Here is a 20,896-nt window from a genome sequence, read left to right on the forward strand (position 1 = left end):
TGTTGTGCGTGTGTAACATCAAAAGGAGTACTGTGCCTTTAAGACACCAATGCTTTTGTGTTTATATTGGTACAGTCTAAGGTTTCAGCTTTTGTGTTCTATGAAAATTATATACTCTGTGTTCTGCTTCTTGAAAGAAATAATTTCGTATTATTGTGTTACTCTATAATTTGTCCTCCTAAAAAAACGTCACTCCTGCGTCACTTTCGCTTTATGTGTCCACTGGCTCTTTAAGGCGCGCAGCCGATATTTACTACACGATAACGCGCAACGTAACATAACATAAAACAAGATTCAGTGGGGTGAAACATTGCGTCACAGATAGACTGCATATTCAGAACAATTTTTGACAGTAAATATGTAGTTTACTGACACAGGACGCATTCTAGACTTTACTATCCGTTATTATAATCTTAGCGTAGCTTAATACGCAAAGGGGATTCCAGCAGATGCTAACGGCCATCAGCTCCAGCAACAGAGACTAATCAAAGATGTGTAAATAAAAGTGATGCTCCTTCGCAGCGTATGACCAGAGATACTTTCGGGCGGTACGAGACTGGTGGGAATCGACAGTCAAGATGATGAAGAAAAAGAAGTTTAAGTTCAGAGTGGATTTTGAGCTGGACGAGCTGTCGTCGGTTCCGTTTGTCAACGGGGTTCTGTTCTGTAAAGTCCGCCTGCTCGACGGCGGATTCTCCGAGGAGTCATCGAGGTAAGCATGCTTGGAAATGTGGAGGGATGAAGGTAGTTTGTTATGTGGTTTGATGGAGGGTAATACTAATGTGAATTTGTTTTGGTTTTTAATCGACAGGGTAAAGCTTAAAGATATACTTCACCCCAAAATTAAAAACCTCTCATCATTTACTCACCCTCGTCTTTATTTTGCTGAACACAAACGAGGATTTTTAGAAGAACATCTCAGCTCTGTAGGTCCATACAATGCAAGTGAATGGTGACCAGAACTTTGAAGGCCCAAAAAGCACATTAAGGCAGTGTAAAAATAATCCATATGACTCTAGTGGTTAAAACAATGTTTTTAGAAGCAATATAATAGGTGTGGGTGAGAAACAGATAAATATGTAAGTACTTTTTTTTTTTTTGTTTTTTGTTTTTTGTTTTTACTATAAATATCTACTTTCACGTTCTTCTTTTATTTTTGGCGATATGCTTTCATTGTGAATATCGCCACCTACTAGGCAGGGAGGAGAATTTATAGTAAAAAATAATTTAAATATTGATCTGTTTCTCACCCACACCTATCATATCACTTTAGAAGATATGGATTATATCACTGGAGTCATATGGATTACTTTTATACTGCCTTTATGTCCTTTTTAGAGCTTCAAATTCTGGCCACCATTCATTTGCATTGAATGGACCTACAAAGCGGAGATATTTTTTTAAAAATCTTTGTGTTCAGCAGAATAAAAGCCATACACATCTGGGATGGCAAGGTTTGACTCAACACTTGTTTGTGTGGTTCTGATCATGACCGTAGTGTGTCCTGTAAGATCTAATGCATGGTTAAAAATGGTGAATCAGGCTTAAAATGGTTTAAAAATCGATGGTGAATCTGTCTGAAATGAATGTTATTATTATCTTGCTCAAATTAATTTTTAGTTGTACCAGCAACACCCAGCAGAACTTTAGGACTTGCATCCTTGTCCAAACAACTGACCATTGTTTGGAGTACCTGGATGTAAGCCATCTGTCATTCACAAAGGGAGCTTAAGCATTTAAGACTTGTGAATATTACAACATAGGCTATTACAACATAGGCTATTACAACATAGGCTACATGACCTACAAGGCTTAATTTTTACTCTACAAAATAGTTTTAGATGTTGACATGCCATATGAGTGATTCCGATGTGTGTAAATGATTATTCTGCCCTTAATCAATAACTATGGTGTGTCAAAAGACATAGATGTTATAAAAACCTTAAGCATAAAGTTGGCTGCTCTTGTTTCTGTCAGTATGTTAACTAACACAATCAGTACTGCCTCAACAACAACAACAACAAAATGTTACAGAGTGCACTGACAATGTATTCTGAAAACAGTCAGAGCTAAATAGTCACTGCAGTTCACTGGTAGAATATAGAAGAACCATTTTCATGGAAACATATGATTTAAGTTACCATACTGTTACATAATATTTATCACATCCTGTGTGCACTGTTCCACTTCATTTGAAAGCTGTTGGTCTTGTGCTGAGTCACCTCAAGCCACTTACTTGTTTGGTGTGTAAAGAACTGTGTTGCTTATTTGACTTGATCACAGGTTAATTTCTGGCAGGCTGGGAATAAATCCAGAACAGTAAAGAGAACTGCATAGTGTCAGAGCCCAGTGTGAATGAGGTTATAGATGAATGTGTTATGAGTGTCTTGTCTTGTGTGTTATGAATGTCAGTGGCAAATGTGATAGTCTGAAAAATTAATGAGTGCCTTTGGTGGACAGTTCAGTATTCCGTCACTCATGTTTCTTTGTGAAGATGAATAATGGGCTAGGTGCAAAATAAAAAATGAATATATATATATATATATATATATATATATATATATATATATATATATATATATATATATATATATATATATATATATATATATATATATATACACATACACTGTATAGTGTTGTCAAAAGTTCCGGTACTTCGGTACTAAAATAAAAAAGATGTAATGATACCAGTGTTTCTGTAGTACCGAACACCGACTCTATCCGGTACCAGCATGCAATATGACTGACACACGTCAGCTTTAAAATGCTCACAGGCTTATAACGCGTGCTCTGTTACTCCTTTTACACTGAAATGGACAATTAATCCAAGTGACATGTCCTAGTGTGATTTATTAAACTGCTGAAGGCTGCAATCATAGCGTGGATGAGCTGCGTACTTTAAATGAATGTATAAATCCAACTGCTCATACTCTGGAAACTCCACAGACACTGAGAATCATTCACGTTGTTTGAGATGACAAAGCAGAGCAATAATCCACTGTGAACCAAGCAGCACATGTAAACTATACATTTATATAATTAAATCACAGCATTTGTGCTATAATCTCAATTTAATTTTATTTATATAGCATTTAAAACAACAGAGTTGACCATTTTTCAGACATGACTTCAAAGTCTTCAATAGGCCTTTATCACACTTCCGCGTTCGCAGAGCGAAAGCTTCGCTAAGTAGCGTAAAACAACTTCTGCTGTAGTCTGTTTCAATGGCAGTGCCCACAGCGTGGAATTATTTTGGCCTATTTTATGTACAATTAATCTCAAATACTTAATCTAAACAGACCTACCTCACCTTACAATCATTACTCAGGGATAATGAAGTATAGAAAAACTGTGTCATGTTGTTTTATTATTTTAAACAGGATGAATGCAAGTAGGGACCACTTCACAGAGTATAAGTATGTTTTTTATTAGAGGAACGCAAGAATATAATACAAACAAAAGTACATTTACACATTAAAGAGTATTAGAACAAGACAAGGGTATACAGTAAATCGCAAAAAAAAAAAAAAAAAAAAAAAAATATATATATATATATATATATATATATTCCATGTAAAGATTCTACAGAGTATTTGTGATGATAATGATCACATTGCTTTCATTTATTTACTCTATATAATCTCCATGTATGATATAAGATCCATTTGAAAATTTTCAAATAAAGAAACATTTCCATCCCAGAGTCCAATTACAGAAAATAACTGGTTTAATCGTTGTAAACGTGGGGTTATATCCTTGTGGTTCGAGTATGATGATTGAAGCTTCCACTCACGAGTCGCGATCGAATGCAATGTAAATAAAACATAGAGATGAAACTGTCCCAGTGTCTACAACTGTATTATACACACAAACGGGAGATAAGCATGGTGAAAACACTTAAACGCTGTCTCTTCGGACTTGAGTTGAGCACGATAATCCTCCGGGAGTAAGCTGAACATCGCGCGCAGCTCCTAGTGAACTGGGAAAACTTTACACTGATTATCGCCTTGCTCAGATACTATTACACATTAAAGTGCTAGATAACACATATGGTGAAGTGCTGTGTTAATCCAAAGAAACAATTAAACGTTTGATGTTTACTGCCAAGTGCATCAAAGTTGGCTTAATTTATTTAGAAAAACTGCGATCGTCCATAGACAGATCGATAGGTGGATATTTGGTAACGCTAGTATTCGGAGCCGGGTGTGACGACACGTGGACTGTGATAAAGGCCAATGATCACACTGGGCCGTGTTGTGAACTGTTTATCCGGAAAAGTGAAGCTTCCGGCAAAAATACATGTCACAGTAAAAGCACGATTTAAAATAATAGCTAGATGCTTGAAATTGAAGAAATTAAATAAAGAATACTAATATATTACAACTGTATAATCAATCAATTCATCAGTATATCACATGCAAGACAGTGTTGAATAAATTTTGGCAAGAAAAATGCAATGTCATGTAAAAAGTTCTATATTCATTTATTAAAAGTTTTAAGAATTAATTGATTAGACACAATTTTGATGATTAAATGTTCTGGAAAATAATAATTAAAAATAACTAAACTTATGTGTTCAATAGCACATGATCATATTAGCATATTTTTGCTGTGGTATCGAAATCGATATCAAGAACCGTGAAATTTCACTGGTATCGATATCGACTACTGAAATTTTGGTACCGTGACAACACTAATACTGTATATTGTCCCTTGAACATTTCAGGCTAGTTGTCAAACTCATTCAAAACAACAGTGGGAGGTGCTTCATTCATAGTGACTTTAACATGATTGTCATAAAATGTAATTTTTTAAATGTGGACGATGTTGTTCGGTGGCTGGATTCTCCGTGGATGGCTGAAACTAACAGAAATGAAAGTGTTTAGATATCTGAAAAAGCAACCACAAATGGACGCATGAACCGCAGCAATGAAGCGAGACGGCTGGATACATGCAGTACTAACAACTGTAGCACACATCTTATATCTGGTAGGTGAACAAAATTTTGCCAACTAACTATAGATTTTATAGGTATAGTTTAGCTGGCTAGTTAAGTCAGAGTATTTCTTTACGGGCTCTTAAAGTGACTACAGATCGCCCCCATTATAATGAATTAAGCTGCGCAAGTCATTTACATTTTATAATTTAGCAGACGCTTTTATCTAAAGCGAGGTACAAACTATCAAGATGCTGGAGTAGTAAAGAAGCTAATGCAGAAGAAAGAGACAGACAATGAAACATTTTTATTTTTAATTATTATTATTATAAAAAACCTGTTACCTTGTCTGCAGGTCACACACTTATAGTGTTTACAGCTTCATTGATTATAACAGGAGTGATCCATTATAACCTTTCCACTGAGGAAATAATTGTGAGCATCTAAACTACGATACTATTTTATCGCCTGTCTCGCGTAAACGCTCAGTATCAACAACGCGTCTAGATAAGTAACTTCAGGTGAACGTTTGATGTTCTTTGAGAAAATGTGTTATCTCAGAGCCTTATGAAGATCCGGTAATGACACCTCATTGTTTATTTTCAGTTTTTGCACATAAGTTATTTGTTCTGTTTTAGCTAGACTCAATGTATGCGCTTGTCATTTTATTTTGACAGTTCTGGTTTATAAAAATGCAGCTACTGGAAATACTTCAGGGCAAGGCATGTACAGTAGCGTTCTAATTCCTTTATTATTGTTTACATTCTTGAAATAAATAAATATGTGTATATATATATATATATATATATATATATATATATATACACACACATACATGCTGTGTATTGTATACTGCATGCCCAATTATTAGGCAAATTGTATTCCTCAGGATTAATTTTATTTTTGAACAAACACAATGCTCTCAATCAATCCAAAATTTTATTGAACCTCAAACCTGAATGTTTAACAAAGAAAAAGTGAGTTTTGTCTTTCTCATGGTAATACATAAGTGTGCACAATTATTAGGCAACTATTAGTGTGCACAATTAATAGATAACTAAATTACAAAAAGAATTTCTCCCAACTCAATTGTTTATTCTCAATTTTTAGAGTAGGTGCAACAAACAAGTAACACAAAATTACAATTAAATAACATTTTTGGCCTTTCAAAAATATTCAGTGACCAATATAGCCACCCTTCTTTTCAGTAACTGCCATGAGCCTTCCATCCATGGAGTCTGTCAGTTTCTTGATCTGTTCACGATCAACTTTCACTGAAGCAGCAACCACAGCCTCACAAATGCTGTTCAAAGAGGTGCATTGTCTTCCTTCACTGTAAATCTCACATTTGAGAAGGGCCCACAAGTTCTCAGTAGGATATAAGTCAGTTGAGGAAGGGGGCCAAGTCATTATTTGGGCATCTTTGAGGCCCTTGCTGGCTAGCCAAGCAGTGGAGTACTTGGATGCATGTGATGGAGCATTGTTCTGCATAAAGATCATGGCTGTCTTGAATGCTGAGGACTTCTTCCTGTACCACTGCTTGAAGAAAGTACATTCCGGAAACTGGCAGCAGGTTTGAGAGTTGAGTTTTAGTCCATCTTCAACTCAAAAAGGTCCAGCTACCTCATCCTTAATGATAGCAGCCCATACCAGTACCCCTCCTCCACCTTGCTGGCACCTGACTCGAAGTGGTGCCCTGTGTCCATTAGTGATCCAGCCACGGGCCCATCCATCTGGTCCATCAAGAGTCACTCTCATTTCATCTGTTCATAAAACCTTTGAAAAATATGACTTGTATTTCTTTGTCCAATCTTGACGCTTCAACTTGTAAATATATTCAGTGGTGGTCGTGTTTCAGCCTTCTTGACCTTGGCCATGTCTCTGAGCACTTGGCACCTTGTACTTCTGGACACTCCAGGTAAGTTGCAGTTCTGGAACATGGTAGCATTGGAGGATAATGGGTTCCTGGTAGCTTCACGTTTAATTCTTCTCAAGTCTTTTACAGTTAATTTGTACCTTTTCTTCTCCATGCATTTTTTGCACCCCAGTTGACTATTTGCAACAAAACGTTTGATTGTCCGGTGGTCACGCCTCAATAGATTAGCTATTTCAAGAGTTTTGCATCCGTCTGAAAGGCATTTTACAATATTTGACTTTTCAGTGTCAGTTAAGTCTCTTTTTTGGCCCATTTTAACTGAGGTAGTGAAGCTGCCTAATAATTATGCACACCTTGATATAAGATGTTAGTCACTTTCGCCACACCCTCCCTTATTACACAAATACATACCACCTGAAAATAATTGAATCCAATAAGCATTCAAGTTTATATGGTTTGGAGTTGGAAAATGTGCATGGAAATAATGATAAGATCAGAATACTCACTTGCCTAATAATTGGGCATGCAGTGTATATATATGATAGATAGACATAAAACAATATGCCCTTCAAAAAAAAAAAAAAAAAAAAACACCTGATAATTAATTCCAAGAGGCAGTTATTAAAATTGACAGAATTTCTGAAGGCGCAGTGGTATCGAACAGTACAACATTAGTACACAGCAAGAAAAAAAGCATTTGTATATGAAATCGATTGTCCTCAAATTCTCTCTTCCATCTCAGTAGAGACATCACAAGCTTTTTCTGTGCCCCGCTGTACCGTTTATCATTCACTCTCTTTTGGAGCTCAGCACTACAAAGGCTTCCCACAGTTAAACATTAATGTGTCAGGCAGTGAAAGTGGGCTGTCAAATTTCCCTCAAAGCAACTCTCCCACAATAGCTTATTCATCCAAACAGAGAGAGAGCCTGTAGACCAGCGCCACAGCATCTTAGAAGGTCTAGTTTTACCATCAGTCCTTCGCTATTTAGTTATGCAGTTTACAGAGAGTGTCTAAAGTTTGTGAGTTTATTCTCCCTCCAGGCGTGAGATTTGCTCTATCTGCCTGTGGTTATTATTTTTAAGAACTCCTATTCCACTGCAGACATCCTGAGGGAGCAGCAAAGGAGCACACTAAACCAAATCACTCCTGCTCTTCATATGCTTAGCTGTGTTTTCCATGGCAACGGCATATATTCCAAATACGGAAATTAGACTAGTGGCTTGTCTAGTTATATATATAGTGCTGTGAAAATTTCTTCTGTTTTAGTGGATTTTTTCATACTGATTTGTTTTAGATCTTCAAACGAGATATAACATAAAGCAAAGGCAACCTGAGTAAACACAAAATACAGTTTTCAAACACCAACATCTACATCACCCATGTGAAAAACTAACTTCCACTTTTAACTCATCAGTCCACAGAACATTCTCCCAAAAGCTTTGAGGATCATCAAGGTGTGTTTTGGCAAAATTCAGATGAACCTTAATGTTCTTCTGAGTTAACAGTGGTTTTCGCCTTGCTGCTCTTCCATGGATGCCATTTTTGGCCAGTGTCTTTCTGATAGTGGAGTCATGAACGGTGACCTTTATTGATGCAAGAGAAGCCTGCAGTTCCTTTGATGTTGTCCTTGGCTTTTTTGTGACTTCCTGGATGAGTCGTCGTTGTGCTCTTGGAGGAATTTTGGAAGGTCGGCCACTTCTGGAAAGTTCTCTACTGTGCCAAGCTTTCTCCATTTAGAAATAATGTCTCTCTCTGTGGTTCTTTTGAGTCCCAGAGCCTTTGAAATGGTTTTGTAACCCTTCCCAGACTGATGTATTTCAGTCACCTTTTTCCTCATAATTTCTGGAATTTCTTTCAACCTTGACAGTGTTCTACTGGGTGAGACATTTTAGCCAACTTCATGCTGCTGAAAAAGTTATATTTAGGTGTTGATTTGATTGAACAGGGCTGGCAGTAATCAGGCCTGGGTGTGTCTAGTCCAGCTGAACCCCAATATGAATGCAGTTTTATAGATTTGGAGATTTTCACACAGGCCCAGTTGGTATTGGATACATTTTTTGCATTAATAAATAACATTATCATTTAAAAACTGTATTTTGTGTTTACTCTTTGTTTTATGTTAGATTTTGTTTGAATTTTTGAAACAATTTAGTTTGAGATACAGGGTTCCAGACTAAAAAAATGACTAAGGAGCCATTGGCTCCTAAACTGAAACATTTAAGAGCCAAATGGTTGTTTTAGTTGCCACATCACAGAATTGCTGGATTTAGATAGAAAGCCAAAGAAAAGACAGCTGATAGCTCATTAATCGGGTGTTTAATATATATACTGTATAGTTGAGTGCACAAATTTGCATTCCCCTTTTGTCTCATAAGTTTTCACACCCCTTTCTGAATTTAAACAAATATAAGAGATAAAGGATCTTGCTTTTTATGTAGGACTGCCCTTCAGAATCTACATAACAGGTATTCACATTAAGTATATAGGGAGTGCATATATTAAATTGATTTGATATATATATATATATATATATATATATATATATATACAGTTGTGCTCAAAAGTTTGCATACCTTTGGAGATTTGATACTATATGTACTATTTTTAAAGAAAACATGAGTGAGCAGGCAAAACACATTTCTTTTATTTCTTATGGGATTCATATTCAACTGTAGGTTATAACAGAATGGCACAATCATAAAACAAAACATGGCAATAAAGAAAAAAATGAAATGACCCCTGTTCAAAAGTTGCATACCCTTAGTTCTTAATACTGTGTATTGCCCCCTTTAGCATCAATGACAGCATGCAGTCTTTTGTAATAGTTGTCTATGAGGCCCCAAATTCTTGCAGGTGGTATAGCTGCCCATTCGTCTTGGCAAAATGCCTCCAGGTCATGCAACGTCTTTGGTCATCTTGCATGAACCACACGTTTGAGATCTCCCCAGAGTGGCTCGGTGATATTAAGGTCAGGAGACTGTGATGGCCACTCCAGAACCGTCACCTTTTTCTGCTGTAACCACTGGAGGGTCAACTTGGCCTTGTGCTTAGGGTCACTGTCATGCTGGAAAGTCCAAATGCGTCCCATGCGCAGCTTTCATGCAGAAGAATGCAAATTGTCTGCCAGTATTTTCTGATAACATGCTGCATTCATCTTGCCATCAATTTTCACAAGATTCCCCGTGCCTTTAGAGCTCACACACCCCCAAAACATCAGTGAGCCACCACCATGCTTCACAGTGGGGATGGTATTCTTTTCACTATAGGCCTTGTTAACTCTTCTCCAAACATAACACTTATGGATGTGACCATAAAGCTCTATTTTGGTCTTGTCACTCCAAATTACAGTGTGCCAGAAGCTGTGAGGTGTGTCAAGGTGTTGTCGGGCATATTGTAACCAGGCTTTTTTGTGGCATTGGCGCAGTAAAGGCTTCTTTCTGGCAACTCGACCATGCAGCTCATTTTTGTTCAAGTATCGTCGTATTGTGCTCCTTTAAAACAACCACAAGTCTTTTTCCAGAGCAGCCTGTATTTCTCCTGAAGTTATCTGTGGGTTTTTCTTTGTATCCCGAACAATTCTTCTTGCAGTTGTGGCTGAAATCTTTCTTGGTCTACCTGACCTTGGCTTGGTATCAAGAGATCCTCAAATTTTCCACTTCTTAATAAGTGATTGAACAGTACTGACTGGCATTTTCAAGGCTTTGAATATCTTTTTATATCCTTTTCCATCTTTATAAAGTTCCATTACCTTGTTATGCAGGACTTTTGACAGTTCTTTTCTGCTCTCCATGGCTCAGTATCTAGCCTGCTCAGTGCATCCACGTGAGAGCTAACAAACTCATTGACTGTTTATACACACACTAATTGCAATTTAAAAAGCCACAGGTGTGGGAAATTAACCATTAATTACCATTTAAACCTGTGCGTGTCACCTTGTGTGTCTGTAACAAGACCAAACATTCAAGGGTATGTAAACTTTTGATCAGGGCCATTTGGGTGATTTCTGTTATCATTATGATTTAAAAAGGAGCCAAACAACTATGTGATAATAAATGGCTTCATATGATCACTATCCTTGCATGATCAGTCATATTTTCAAAATCAATGCCAAAATTTCACAATTTCTGCCAGGGTATGCATACTTTTGAGCACAACTGTGTGTGTGTGTGTGTGTGTGTGTGTGTGTGTGTGTGTATATATATATATATATATATATATATATATAAAGAGTAATTTGTTCACGAATCAGACAGCATGGCTTGTGCTGTGTTTGTTGTTGCGTGAAGCCAGCGAGCTCATATTATTAACAGAAAGGGTGAAAAGATGAATTCAGCACTCAAGATGATATCTGACGAAACTGCATATGAAAGCACACATCCCGACTGTCGCCAGTGGCGACTAGATTTTAAATGATTGTTGCAATCATTTTTTTTTGGTCGCATTTGTGACCATTTTAGTTGCAGTCTGGAGCCCTGAGATATACACAAAAACAGAAGAAAATCAGGATGGGGGCAAATACTTTTTCACAGCACTGTAGCACTCTTCTCAAACTTTATAGTTATGGGCAATATTGATGGTTATGGTGGTTCTTTATTAAAATATTATCATTTTATGAACAAGTATGTTGCCCATCATGGCATAAGAAGGTCTATCAATAAGATTTAATGGCTCATTATTCCTGTGAGAACAATAATGTCTCCAGCACATGCAAGCTACACTAATGGTTTCTGATCATCCAATGAAAAAAAAAAAAAACAGTACTGTTTTTCCAGGAAGATAATGAGAGCAAATATGATAAATAGTTTTTATTTGCACTTGTAATGAAAGCCATTATCACCAAACATTACTGAATTCATTATGCCCTTTGTGTTTTCACATCATTAATGCTTTGTAGGGAAGGTTATAATGAGTCATTTCGATGCTGAATCATTGCAGGAAGTTAGGGCTGCAGCCAGTGGTGTCTATTTTATCGAGTCAGAGACTAAACAATATTCATTGTAAATAAGGCAAAAGCTATCCATTCCGGAGTGGAACTTCAATAAATTGCCCCAACATGTCAACATGGTCCGGTGAAAGACGGGACTTGACTCACCTGAGGTGGCTATCCTGTGCTTGAAAAAGCCCGCTCAGCGGAAAAATAACGTACATGCATGCACAGATGTAAAGAAGACTCAAATGTGAAAACATCCTTAGGGACTTTCAAACATTTGGAAAGCCGATTCCCGCACCACTGAAGTGATTTCATAAGTACTTTGCTGAGTTTGCTTGTCTAGCGAGTGCACATTTTCCTGCGCACGCCACGAGTGAGAAAGGGAAGAAGCACACGCAGACTGAGGTGAAATTAAACTATGTATCTGCTCCAGATATCCTCTTTTAAAATAATATTTGTATTATTAATTCTATTTAAAATATGTAACATTAATATGACAGTGATTTAAGTGCAGCCTCTGTAAAAAATATAAAGCCAAACGTAAATGTGTAAAAATTATTATCAGTTTAATGGGGGGAAATATTAACAGACTAGTAATTCCAGTGTCGACTAGCCACATCAGAACCGTTTAATCGACTAGTCGACTAGTCTCGCACATCCCTAATCTGAATACAGATTCCCCGAGCTCCTCTGCCATCCTTCCGTAAGTACCAAACTATTCTATTGTTATTTCAGATGTGTATGTTTGATGTTAATTAGGATTTGGTTTACAATTTTGGGAGTTGTAAGTTGACCTTTGAAACTTGTGAGTAGGTCGTTTGATGTTTTTAAAGAATGCACCTAATCTGTATACAGCATCTGATCTCATCATGCCCCTGATAGAATACAGTATTTTACTAAGTTCTTAAATCTTGTGATTTGACTTTGCTGAAAGGGAATGAGACCGTTTTACCAGTTGCACTGAGACCTCTTGAATGATACCAAACATGTATGATCAGAAAACCTTTTACATTACAGAACAGGATAAGTCATAACTTAGTTTTTGGTGTCCTTAAAGTGACCTGAGGTGAGAGAGAGCAGATGTGAGTGAGATTTGCGTTTTATGGTCCTTTCTCAGTAGGGTGTGTTGTCTCAGGTGGAGATGTCTTCTGTGTGAGAATTTTATGACGTTGGTTGAGTTCTTTCGTTGTTCTATGTGGGTGTGTGCTGGGTGCAGTTCTCTTGGCACCTAGCCTTACATTCATTATTTGATGGGCAGAAAGGACAAGCCTAGAAAGGACAAGTATGAAGCTGACCTGCAGTGAAGTTTTGATTACAAAATAGAAGCGTCCTGTATTGATCAGAACTCTGCCCTGTTCATTTTGCTAAGGTTGCATCTGATTTATTTGTGTGCAGCCTTTCGTTTATAGTCTCCGTGCCAGCAATTTGCTTATAATCATATCAGGATGGAGGGATTGCATTACCTGACATTATCATATCTTCCATTCATTATCATTGTTTATGGCACCTTAGGAAGAGTCATTAAAGCAGGAATTGAGACTTGTTATGAAAGCTGAGGAGAAAATAAAGCCCTAAGACTTAGTCAACATGAAATCAAAATTGACCCCATTTACTTTCTTAAAACACATTCTGGACCTTATTGTGCATGATTCATCAATTCATATAACATGCATTGATGAATCATGCACAATAAAATCCAGAACGTGTTTTAAGAAATTAAATTCATCAAAATAAGCAAAATTCAAGAAATTATGATGATTGTCTGTGAGTGCACTATTCCTTTAACAACACATCAACCAATGCATTGAATTTAACAGCAAGATTTAGTTAAGAGAAGCAGTGTCATTGTTGCACGGCAGGCAAAGGAACCAAAGAAAATCAAATTGCAATATTCGAGTAGTGTTTTTACTTGTACCTAGTACCTACTTCCGGTACCCTAGGATTGGCTACATTATGCCGACTCACTGACAAGCGGCATCTCCTATCAGATGTCATTGCATCAGCTCCAGCATGTTTACCTTCCCCTGTGGCTCGACCAGAAGCATGTTGCGTCAGCTGGTTTGGATACTGCGTTGAAACTAGGAAGTAATCGCATTCGTATAATCAGTGACGAGTGCGATTTGGAGGTTGCATTTTTCCGTCTAGCATCTAGATTTTTCCCTCCCTTATTCCACTGATTGTTAGCTTTAAGTTTGGGGTTTGGGTTGGAGGGTGACATTTATAAAACATGAATTCCACTCTACTGTATTACTGCCTGTACAGCTGAAAACAACTCTCTTCACAACTTGCTTTTGGCGCCCCTCCGTGGACATTACACCTGTAAAGTGGAGCTCACACGGATGCCAGACATTTTGTTTTTCTTGTTGAATAGTCTGTTTTACTCTTAAATACATCAAATTGCAGAAGTAAAAAGGGTTTTATGCAATTTCATGATGATTATATTGTTTATTTGTAATATGCACTTTAAGGGCTCAATTTAGTTGGATTGCATGTCATTATAAAGTCACAGGCAGGTGGTTTTCAAGGAGTCAGCAGAGTTTTTTAGCTCTTCAATCCAGACCATTTCTAAAGCGGGGATTCTCAGAAAATCTCTGAGGTCTATTGACACACAACAGGGTCATTTAACTCTGTCCATCTACTACAAATTATAAGAGAATGATATTATGAGTATTTTAGCAATTATGAATTAGCTGAGCAGATTTTGTTTCCTTGATTTGTCATCTTAGTCATGTTAGTCTCACACAGTTTATTTCCATAGAAACTGCCCGTCATTGGGGGTTTTCGCCGGGAGGAAAATCATTCTAGTATTGTTTATAGAAGTCACTCTCCCCTGCTGCTATGGTGACAGAATCACATAGAGTTGAGGGTTTTCAACCAGCTGTGGGTTATTCTGTTTAATGGCTGAAGCTGCTTTTTTTCATCCAGTGACTCGCTCAGAACCAAGCACAAGCCTTATGGTAGGGAATCTCCCCAGCTGTTTGTGATTATGTGTTATTTTGGCTGTGTTTCCCATTGACGTCATTGTAGACCATTAGGAGATGACAGAATATTGTAAGAATGAGGGGACTTTGTATTTATGTAAGGGTTATGTACAGGTCAGCCATAAGTCTAATCTATCCAGCTAGGGGGCATGCATGTAGCCCACTGTGGAAACATGCATGTAGAATGTTTAGTCTTTGCAGTTGTCATTAAAAATGGCATTTCATGTCAAAAAAGTTGTACATTTTTGATTATTTTAAAGGCTTTGCTATGTAAACATCATAAAGGATATCCATACAATAATATGGAACCATATTATTTTGGTACTTTTTTGTTTTTTTCAAATGGACTAACTCAACCCCTGATTTTGTACAATATATATAACAGGGGGTCCCTACTCATCCTCTCTACCCAGCAAGTGGCCCTTGGCCTGAAAAAGGTTGAAGACCCCTGCTATATAGTGTTCACTCTGTTACAGTAAATGTGTGTATTGGCATTGGCATCACAGTTTATCTGAAGGTTATAATACATCTCTGCATCTCTCCAAAAGCCCACTGGGTCTCACTCATCTGCCCTGTCTGCAAGCATCTGTCTAATTAGAGAGTAGAACACCTCCTGCACAGGGAGGGCCATTTTCAGATGGGAAATTAATTAAACTTCTAGTTTTCTGTATGGCACTTTGACTCTAGGCTCTAATTAACCACAGAATTTGAATCAGACTCTTTAAAGGGATAGTTCCCCCAAAAATAAAACCATAAAATGATTTTGATCCAAACCTATATGACTTTAGTTCAGTCACCATTCATTTTCATTGCATCTTTTGTCCATTCAATGAAAGTGTATGGTGACTGAGGCTGTCATTGTGCTTAACCTCTCCCTTTGTGTTACACAGAAAAAAGAAAGTCACACAGACTTGGAACAATGTGTGAGGGTGAGTTACAAAGTTTTCATTTTTGGGTAACCTATCCCTTTTATGAAGACATCTTCCAGAGAATATTAAAGTCACTCCATTATAATAGGGTTGGATTAGGTGACTCATTCTGTTGTGAAATCATTCTAAGATCTCCCTGAGGAGCAAGCGGCAAGAGCTGTCCACCACTGTTGTATTTAGCAAATAAAAATCAAATAGTTTGGAACAGGGTTCATACTGTTTGGGTGAAACTGACTCTATGACTGTGTTCTATTAAGTGGCACCTCAAATTAGCTTAACTGGTATAGCAGGGTGCTAGAAATGCCAAGGTCATGGATTCGATTCCCGTGGAACACACAAACTGATGCACTCTAAGTGGCTTTGGGTAAAAGTGTCTGCTATATGCATAAACATTTTAAATGTAATGACATGGTGTGTATTTGTGTGTTTGACAGGGAGACGGTTCAGGCAAACTGTGTACACTGGAGAAAGAGATTCTCCTTCCCCTGTAAAATGAGCGCTAATGCTGGAACTGGAATCCTTGACCCCTGTGTGTGTCGAGTTTCAGTCAGAAAGGTACAAACACACTCCTGTACTGTGCACACATTTTTGTCTACAATAAAAACCATTAATAAGTTTTGAGTTAAAATAGTGAAAATGATTTGATTGTTTTTTTAACAGGAACTGAAAGGTGGAAAGACTTATGCAAAGGTAAATTATTCTTCCCTTTCATTGACTTTACCAGCCGTATTCGAGCAGTCACAGCATTGTCTTGCAGTGTGAAAAGGTATACTTAATGAACCTATTTTAAACAGCATTTTGCCAATTCTTTTGTAATTTTTAATCATGCAGTTATGGCCTGATATGAATTGAGAGACTACATTAAATATTTATATTTTCTGTAGTAATCACATGGCAGTATCATTTAACCTTCATGTTGTGTTTGTTTTGTGCCAACACATTTTGTGTTCCTGGTCAAAAATGACCGGCCCACTAAGATTGTTTATAAATCTCTCATATTGCATATATTATTACAAGATTTTGCATTAGATCTTTTTATCAACCTTTTTTTTTAGTAATTATGACCTTTTTGAACATATTTTTTAAAAATATATATTTTTATTGATATAAAGAATAATTGAACTGGTTATACCGGGCCAGTGGGGGGCACACCCTGCAGAAAAAAATAAATAATTATAATAATTACATAATAAATTAAGAACCACTTGCCTTGATCTTGTTATTTTAAAGCTTAGAATCTAGATTTTACAATGCATATAGCTGACCCTACCAATTCTTAAATTATGCTTTTTAATTTGCTGACAAATAAGACCTGTTTCGTTCTCATAATTTTCAAATTTGATATCACAACAATTACATTCAGAGTTGGTAAAACCACAAAGAAGATGAGATAGCCATGTGTTATATATCATTGGAAAGGTCTCAATTAGTAGAATGTAATGAGTCCAAACTGCAGTGAGTAATTCCCACTGACACACATAAATGTAATAAACCGGAGTGGCTTTTTGTCATGTTTTTCCTTATTAATTCCTGAAACATACATATAACATTGACAATTACAAATTGTAACTTACAGCAGACTATCCCGATTCAAACAAGCCCAAACACAACATACAGTAATATGATAAGTATATCTTGAAATTCTGAAAAGAAAATGGTCAAATTTTTTTGTGTTTTCAGATACTATATGTAAACAAAGTTGAGAAATTTTATTCCAATTGGATTAAGTAAAAAAAAAAAAAAAAAGTTCGAAAAAATAATTAGTCCAGGTCAAAATGACCGAAAAACAACATAAGGGTTAAGTAAACTGCAAAAAAAGCTAAAAGGTGAAAATCTTATAAGAAATTGTGACCAGTCACAGCACCTACTATACATATAAAACTTCCCATATCCATTTTAACCTCAAATCTTTGTTCATGTCCATGTTATTTGCCAACTACCCATTTACTCTTCGTAGATGGAAAATTTAGGGGATTGGTAATTCATCAAGTAGACAAGGCAAAGGATTGTAAAATATTAATGGCAAAATTAACTGCTTAAAATAGATCTCTCTTGAGAACATAGTGTTTGTATCCAATTCTGTTTGTGTATGTGCTCAAACAGTATGTTTCCGGTGCACTTCTGTTCATAAAAGCATTAACCATTTAGTTCAGCTTGAGGCTTTGAAGCATCAGTGCCTTTCGTGACACCTTATGTTTTGCTATCGGTGAAAGTTAAATTGGATTTCATCCCTGACAATGTATTGCTCTTGTTCTCTGTACAGCTGGGGTTTGCTGATCTCAACCTGGCAGAGTTTGCGGGGTCAGGTAGCACCACACGCAGGTGTCTGCTGGAAGGTTATGACACCAAGAACACTAGGCAAGACAACTCCATCCTTAAGGTATAGAAATGTTCAGGATTCCTTTCAGGATCTTCCTTTTATCTTGTCAGGACAGGCTTGTCAAAAATAACTGGTTTAAAATGAATGCAGGATTTGCAGCAGCATAATTCAGTACACAGCATTTAATATCACAGAAAACTAAATGTTTATGTTTGCAAAGTATAAATGTGATCCTAAACATAAAACGTATTAACAACACATCAAGTATTAAAATTTGACACGTTTGGGTATTGTACAGTTAAACCTCAAATTATGTGGCATTTAAATCACACACATTCAGTGTTTCGTATGTTTATGTTGTCATTTGTCTCTACCTGCAGGTGATTATTAGCACACAGTTAATGTCTGGGGACCCTTGTTTCAAAACGTGAGTATTACTTTTCAATGCTTTTTGAATGCATTATAATCCAATGGGTGACACTATTGAAGTGAGAGAGATAAATTAAAGTTTGGTTTTAAATGGGCTATTTTACCTCTACACCACCATATCTAAATTTTTTCAAATGTGATTTAGTTGAGCACCCACAGTGACCTTTGCCACTCAGAGATTTGAGGCTGCTTGTATAGTATTTTCTCTGAAAGCGCCTGTGTGTTTTGGGGAAGATTGTGAGTGAGAGCTCTGGGCAATCAGAGCTTTGAACACAAATTTGCATACTGAGTCGAAGAGGAAACCAACAGTGTCCACCCACACACACGCACACGTACACACACTGCAGCACACACTGGGCATGAATGCAAAAACCTGCTAAAACATTTGTGTGGGTTGGAGCACGGAGGAGAGGATAGTGTTCTGGGTTTCGGGGGGTGCTGTTTGTGGACCTCCGTGAGTAGGTGGATTAAGATGGTACAGTTCTTTAATTCCGCATTTGGAAATGATGGGCTTTTTTTTTTTTTCAGTCTCCATTAGCCCTGTTGTGCATTACCAGTCAACCTCAGAGCTCTCTCTCCTCCATCTCTTACTCTCTTGCCCTTCAGGCTGCTTATTTTTTCACTTATCCACTTCCTTGTTTTCTTTTTGTGGCATAGGTAAAAGCTCTCTTCTGCGGTTGGTCACTGTCAAAGTATCCTTTACAGGAATGATCTAGGTTCAACACAATTTAAGCTTGATCAGCAGCATTAGTGACATAATGTTGATTGCTACACATTAAATTATGTTCTGTTTCAAAAGTATAGCAAGAAGACATAAACATTATACATATTAACGTGATTTTAGTTTGATAAAATTAGGGATTTACTTGCATTACGGCGTTTACCGGATTTGCGTCGTCATGACAGCAAAGTGTTTAATGTGATTTTATCAAACTAAAATCACGTTAACACGTATTGTTTTTGTGTTGTGGTTATACTTTTGAAAAAGTGTGTATTTGAATGTTTATGGACTGGCGCTATTAACTTCCATTGTAAGTGCCTTACTGAGGGGATGAGCCAAAATAATTTTTCAATATTGTTCTACAAGTGCTGTCGATTGAGCTTAACTCAGAACATTTCTTTAAACAGATAGTTCACCCAAAAATGAAAATTCTCTCATAATTTTTCCACCCTCATGCCATCCCAGATGTGTGACTTTCTTTCTTCTGCAAAACACAAATGAAGACTTTTAAAAGAATGTTTAATCTCTGTTGGTCCTCACAATGTAAGTAAATGGTGACCAGAACTTTGAAGGTCCAAAAAAGGTCCAAAGGAGTCATAAAAGTAATCCATAAGTCTTCCATGTCTTTTGAAGCAATATGATAGGTGTGGGCGAGAAACAGATCAATATTTAAGTCCTTTTTTTAACTGTAAATCTACACTTTCACGTCCACGTTGTAGTGTTGAAGTGACTTTCACTTTCACATTCAGCCACCTACTGGATGGGGCTGGTCAAAGGTGGAGATTGATTGTAAAAAAGGACTTAAATATCAATCTGTTTCTCACCCACACCTATAATATTTCTTCAGAAGACATGGATTTAACCACTGGGGTCTTATGGATTACTTTTATGCCTCCTTTATTTTATTTTTGGACCTTCAAAGTTCTAGTCACCATTCTTTTGCACTGTGAGCGCCAACAGGGCTTACAAATTCTTCTAAAAATCTTCATTTGTGTTTTGCAGAAGAAAGAAGTCACACACATCTGGGATGGCATGAGGGTGAGTAAATTATGTGAGAATTGTCATTTTTGGGTGAAATATCCCTTTAAGATAAGTCCATATAACCCCTGGGCTGCTATGTTCTACATATGCAGTAGGCAAACAAGTACAGCGCCTATGTACTTGATTTGGGGAATGACCAAAATCTCTTCAAAACTATTTGTTAAGAATACACTTCAATAACGTATTTCAAACCAGCAATAAAATCTGACAATATTGGTGTCATATTTAATTGTTTTTTTACTTAGATCATGCTAAAACTGTATTTTTCAGGATGCACCAGTTAATGCTAGTAAAACATTTATTAGTATACAGTGTATACTAATATGAGTATAATATGAGTATACAGACATAATTAAAAAGGTGATTTGCTCTTTTAACTGGAAGCCAGGATTTCATTCCATGTAGCTGTATTGAGCATTACGATTTCCCCCATTCTTTTGTTTTACAAGTGGTCTGTCTCCCCATCTTTATTCTGTCACTGTACTGGATCCGTATGTAATATTCTTCCTGTATCTCTAGGCCTCCATCCACTGCCACAGTAATAGGCATTCAGGGTGATTCTGAGAGTCTGCTGGAAGAGAGGAAAGGAGGAGACACACAGAAACCTTTTCTGAGCCTCTCAGGTAAACATCTCGTGCACAAACCAAAAGGCCTCGATATACTTTCTACGAAATCGAAGAACGAATGGGTGTGACGTCATTTAGAACAAAATCTGGCTAAAAAGAATG

The 20,896-nt window shown here is 37.0% G+C and overlaps 1 protein-coding gene across 2 annotated transcripts in view; it reads left to right on the forward strand.

The window, feature by feature from the left end:
• Positions 1–215: 215 nt before the first annotated feature.
• LOC127416195 (protein FAM102B-like) overlaps positions 216–20,896 on the forward strand; it is a 35,404-nt gene continuing 14,723 nt past the window's right edge. Inside the window, exons 1-6 of one of the 2 annotated variants that reach the window (XM_051655399.1) lie at positions 216–712; positions 16,092–16,212; positions 16,318–16,347; positions 17,921–18,037; positions 18,358–18,404; positions 20,688–20,791. In XM_051655399.1, coding sequence (XP_051511359.1) covers positions 579–712; positions 16,092–16,212; positions 16,318–16,347; positions 17,921–18,037; positions 18,358–18,404; positions 20,688–20,791 — 553 coding nt within the window. In that variant the 5' untranslated portion in view covers positions 216–578. The remainder of the gene's footprint in view (positions 713–16,091; positions 16,213–16,317; positions 16,348–17,920; positions 18,038–18,357; positions 18,405–20,687; positions 20,792–20,896) is intronic. The other variant, XM_051655398.1, reaches the window with a different exon arrangement.

The sequence above is a fragment of the Myxocyprinus asiaticus genome, chromosome 25 (genome assembly GCF_019703515.2).
Source record: "Myxocyprinus asiaticus isolate MX2 ecotype Aquarium Trade chromosome 25, UBuf_Myxa_2, whole genome shotgun sequence".
NCBI classification, from domain to species: Eukaryota; Metazoa; Chordata; class Actinopteri; order Cypriniformes; family Catostomidae; genus Myxocyprinus; species Myxocyprinus asiaticus.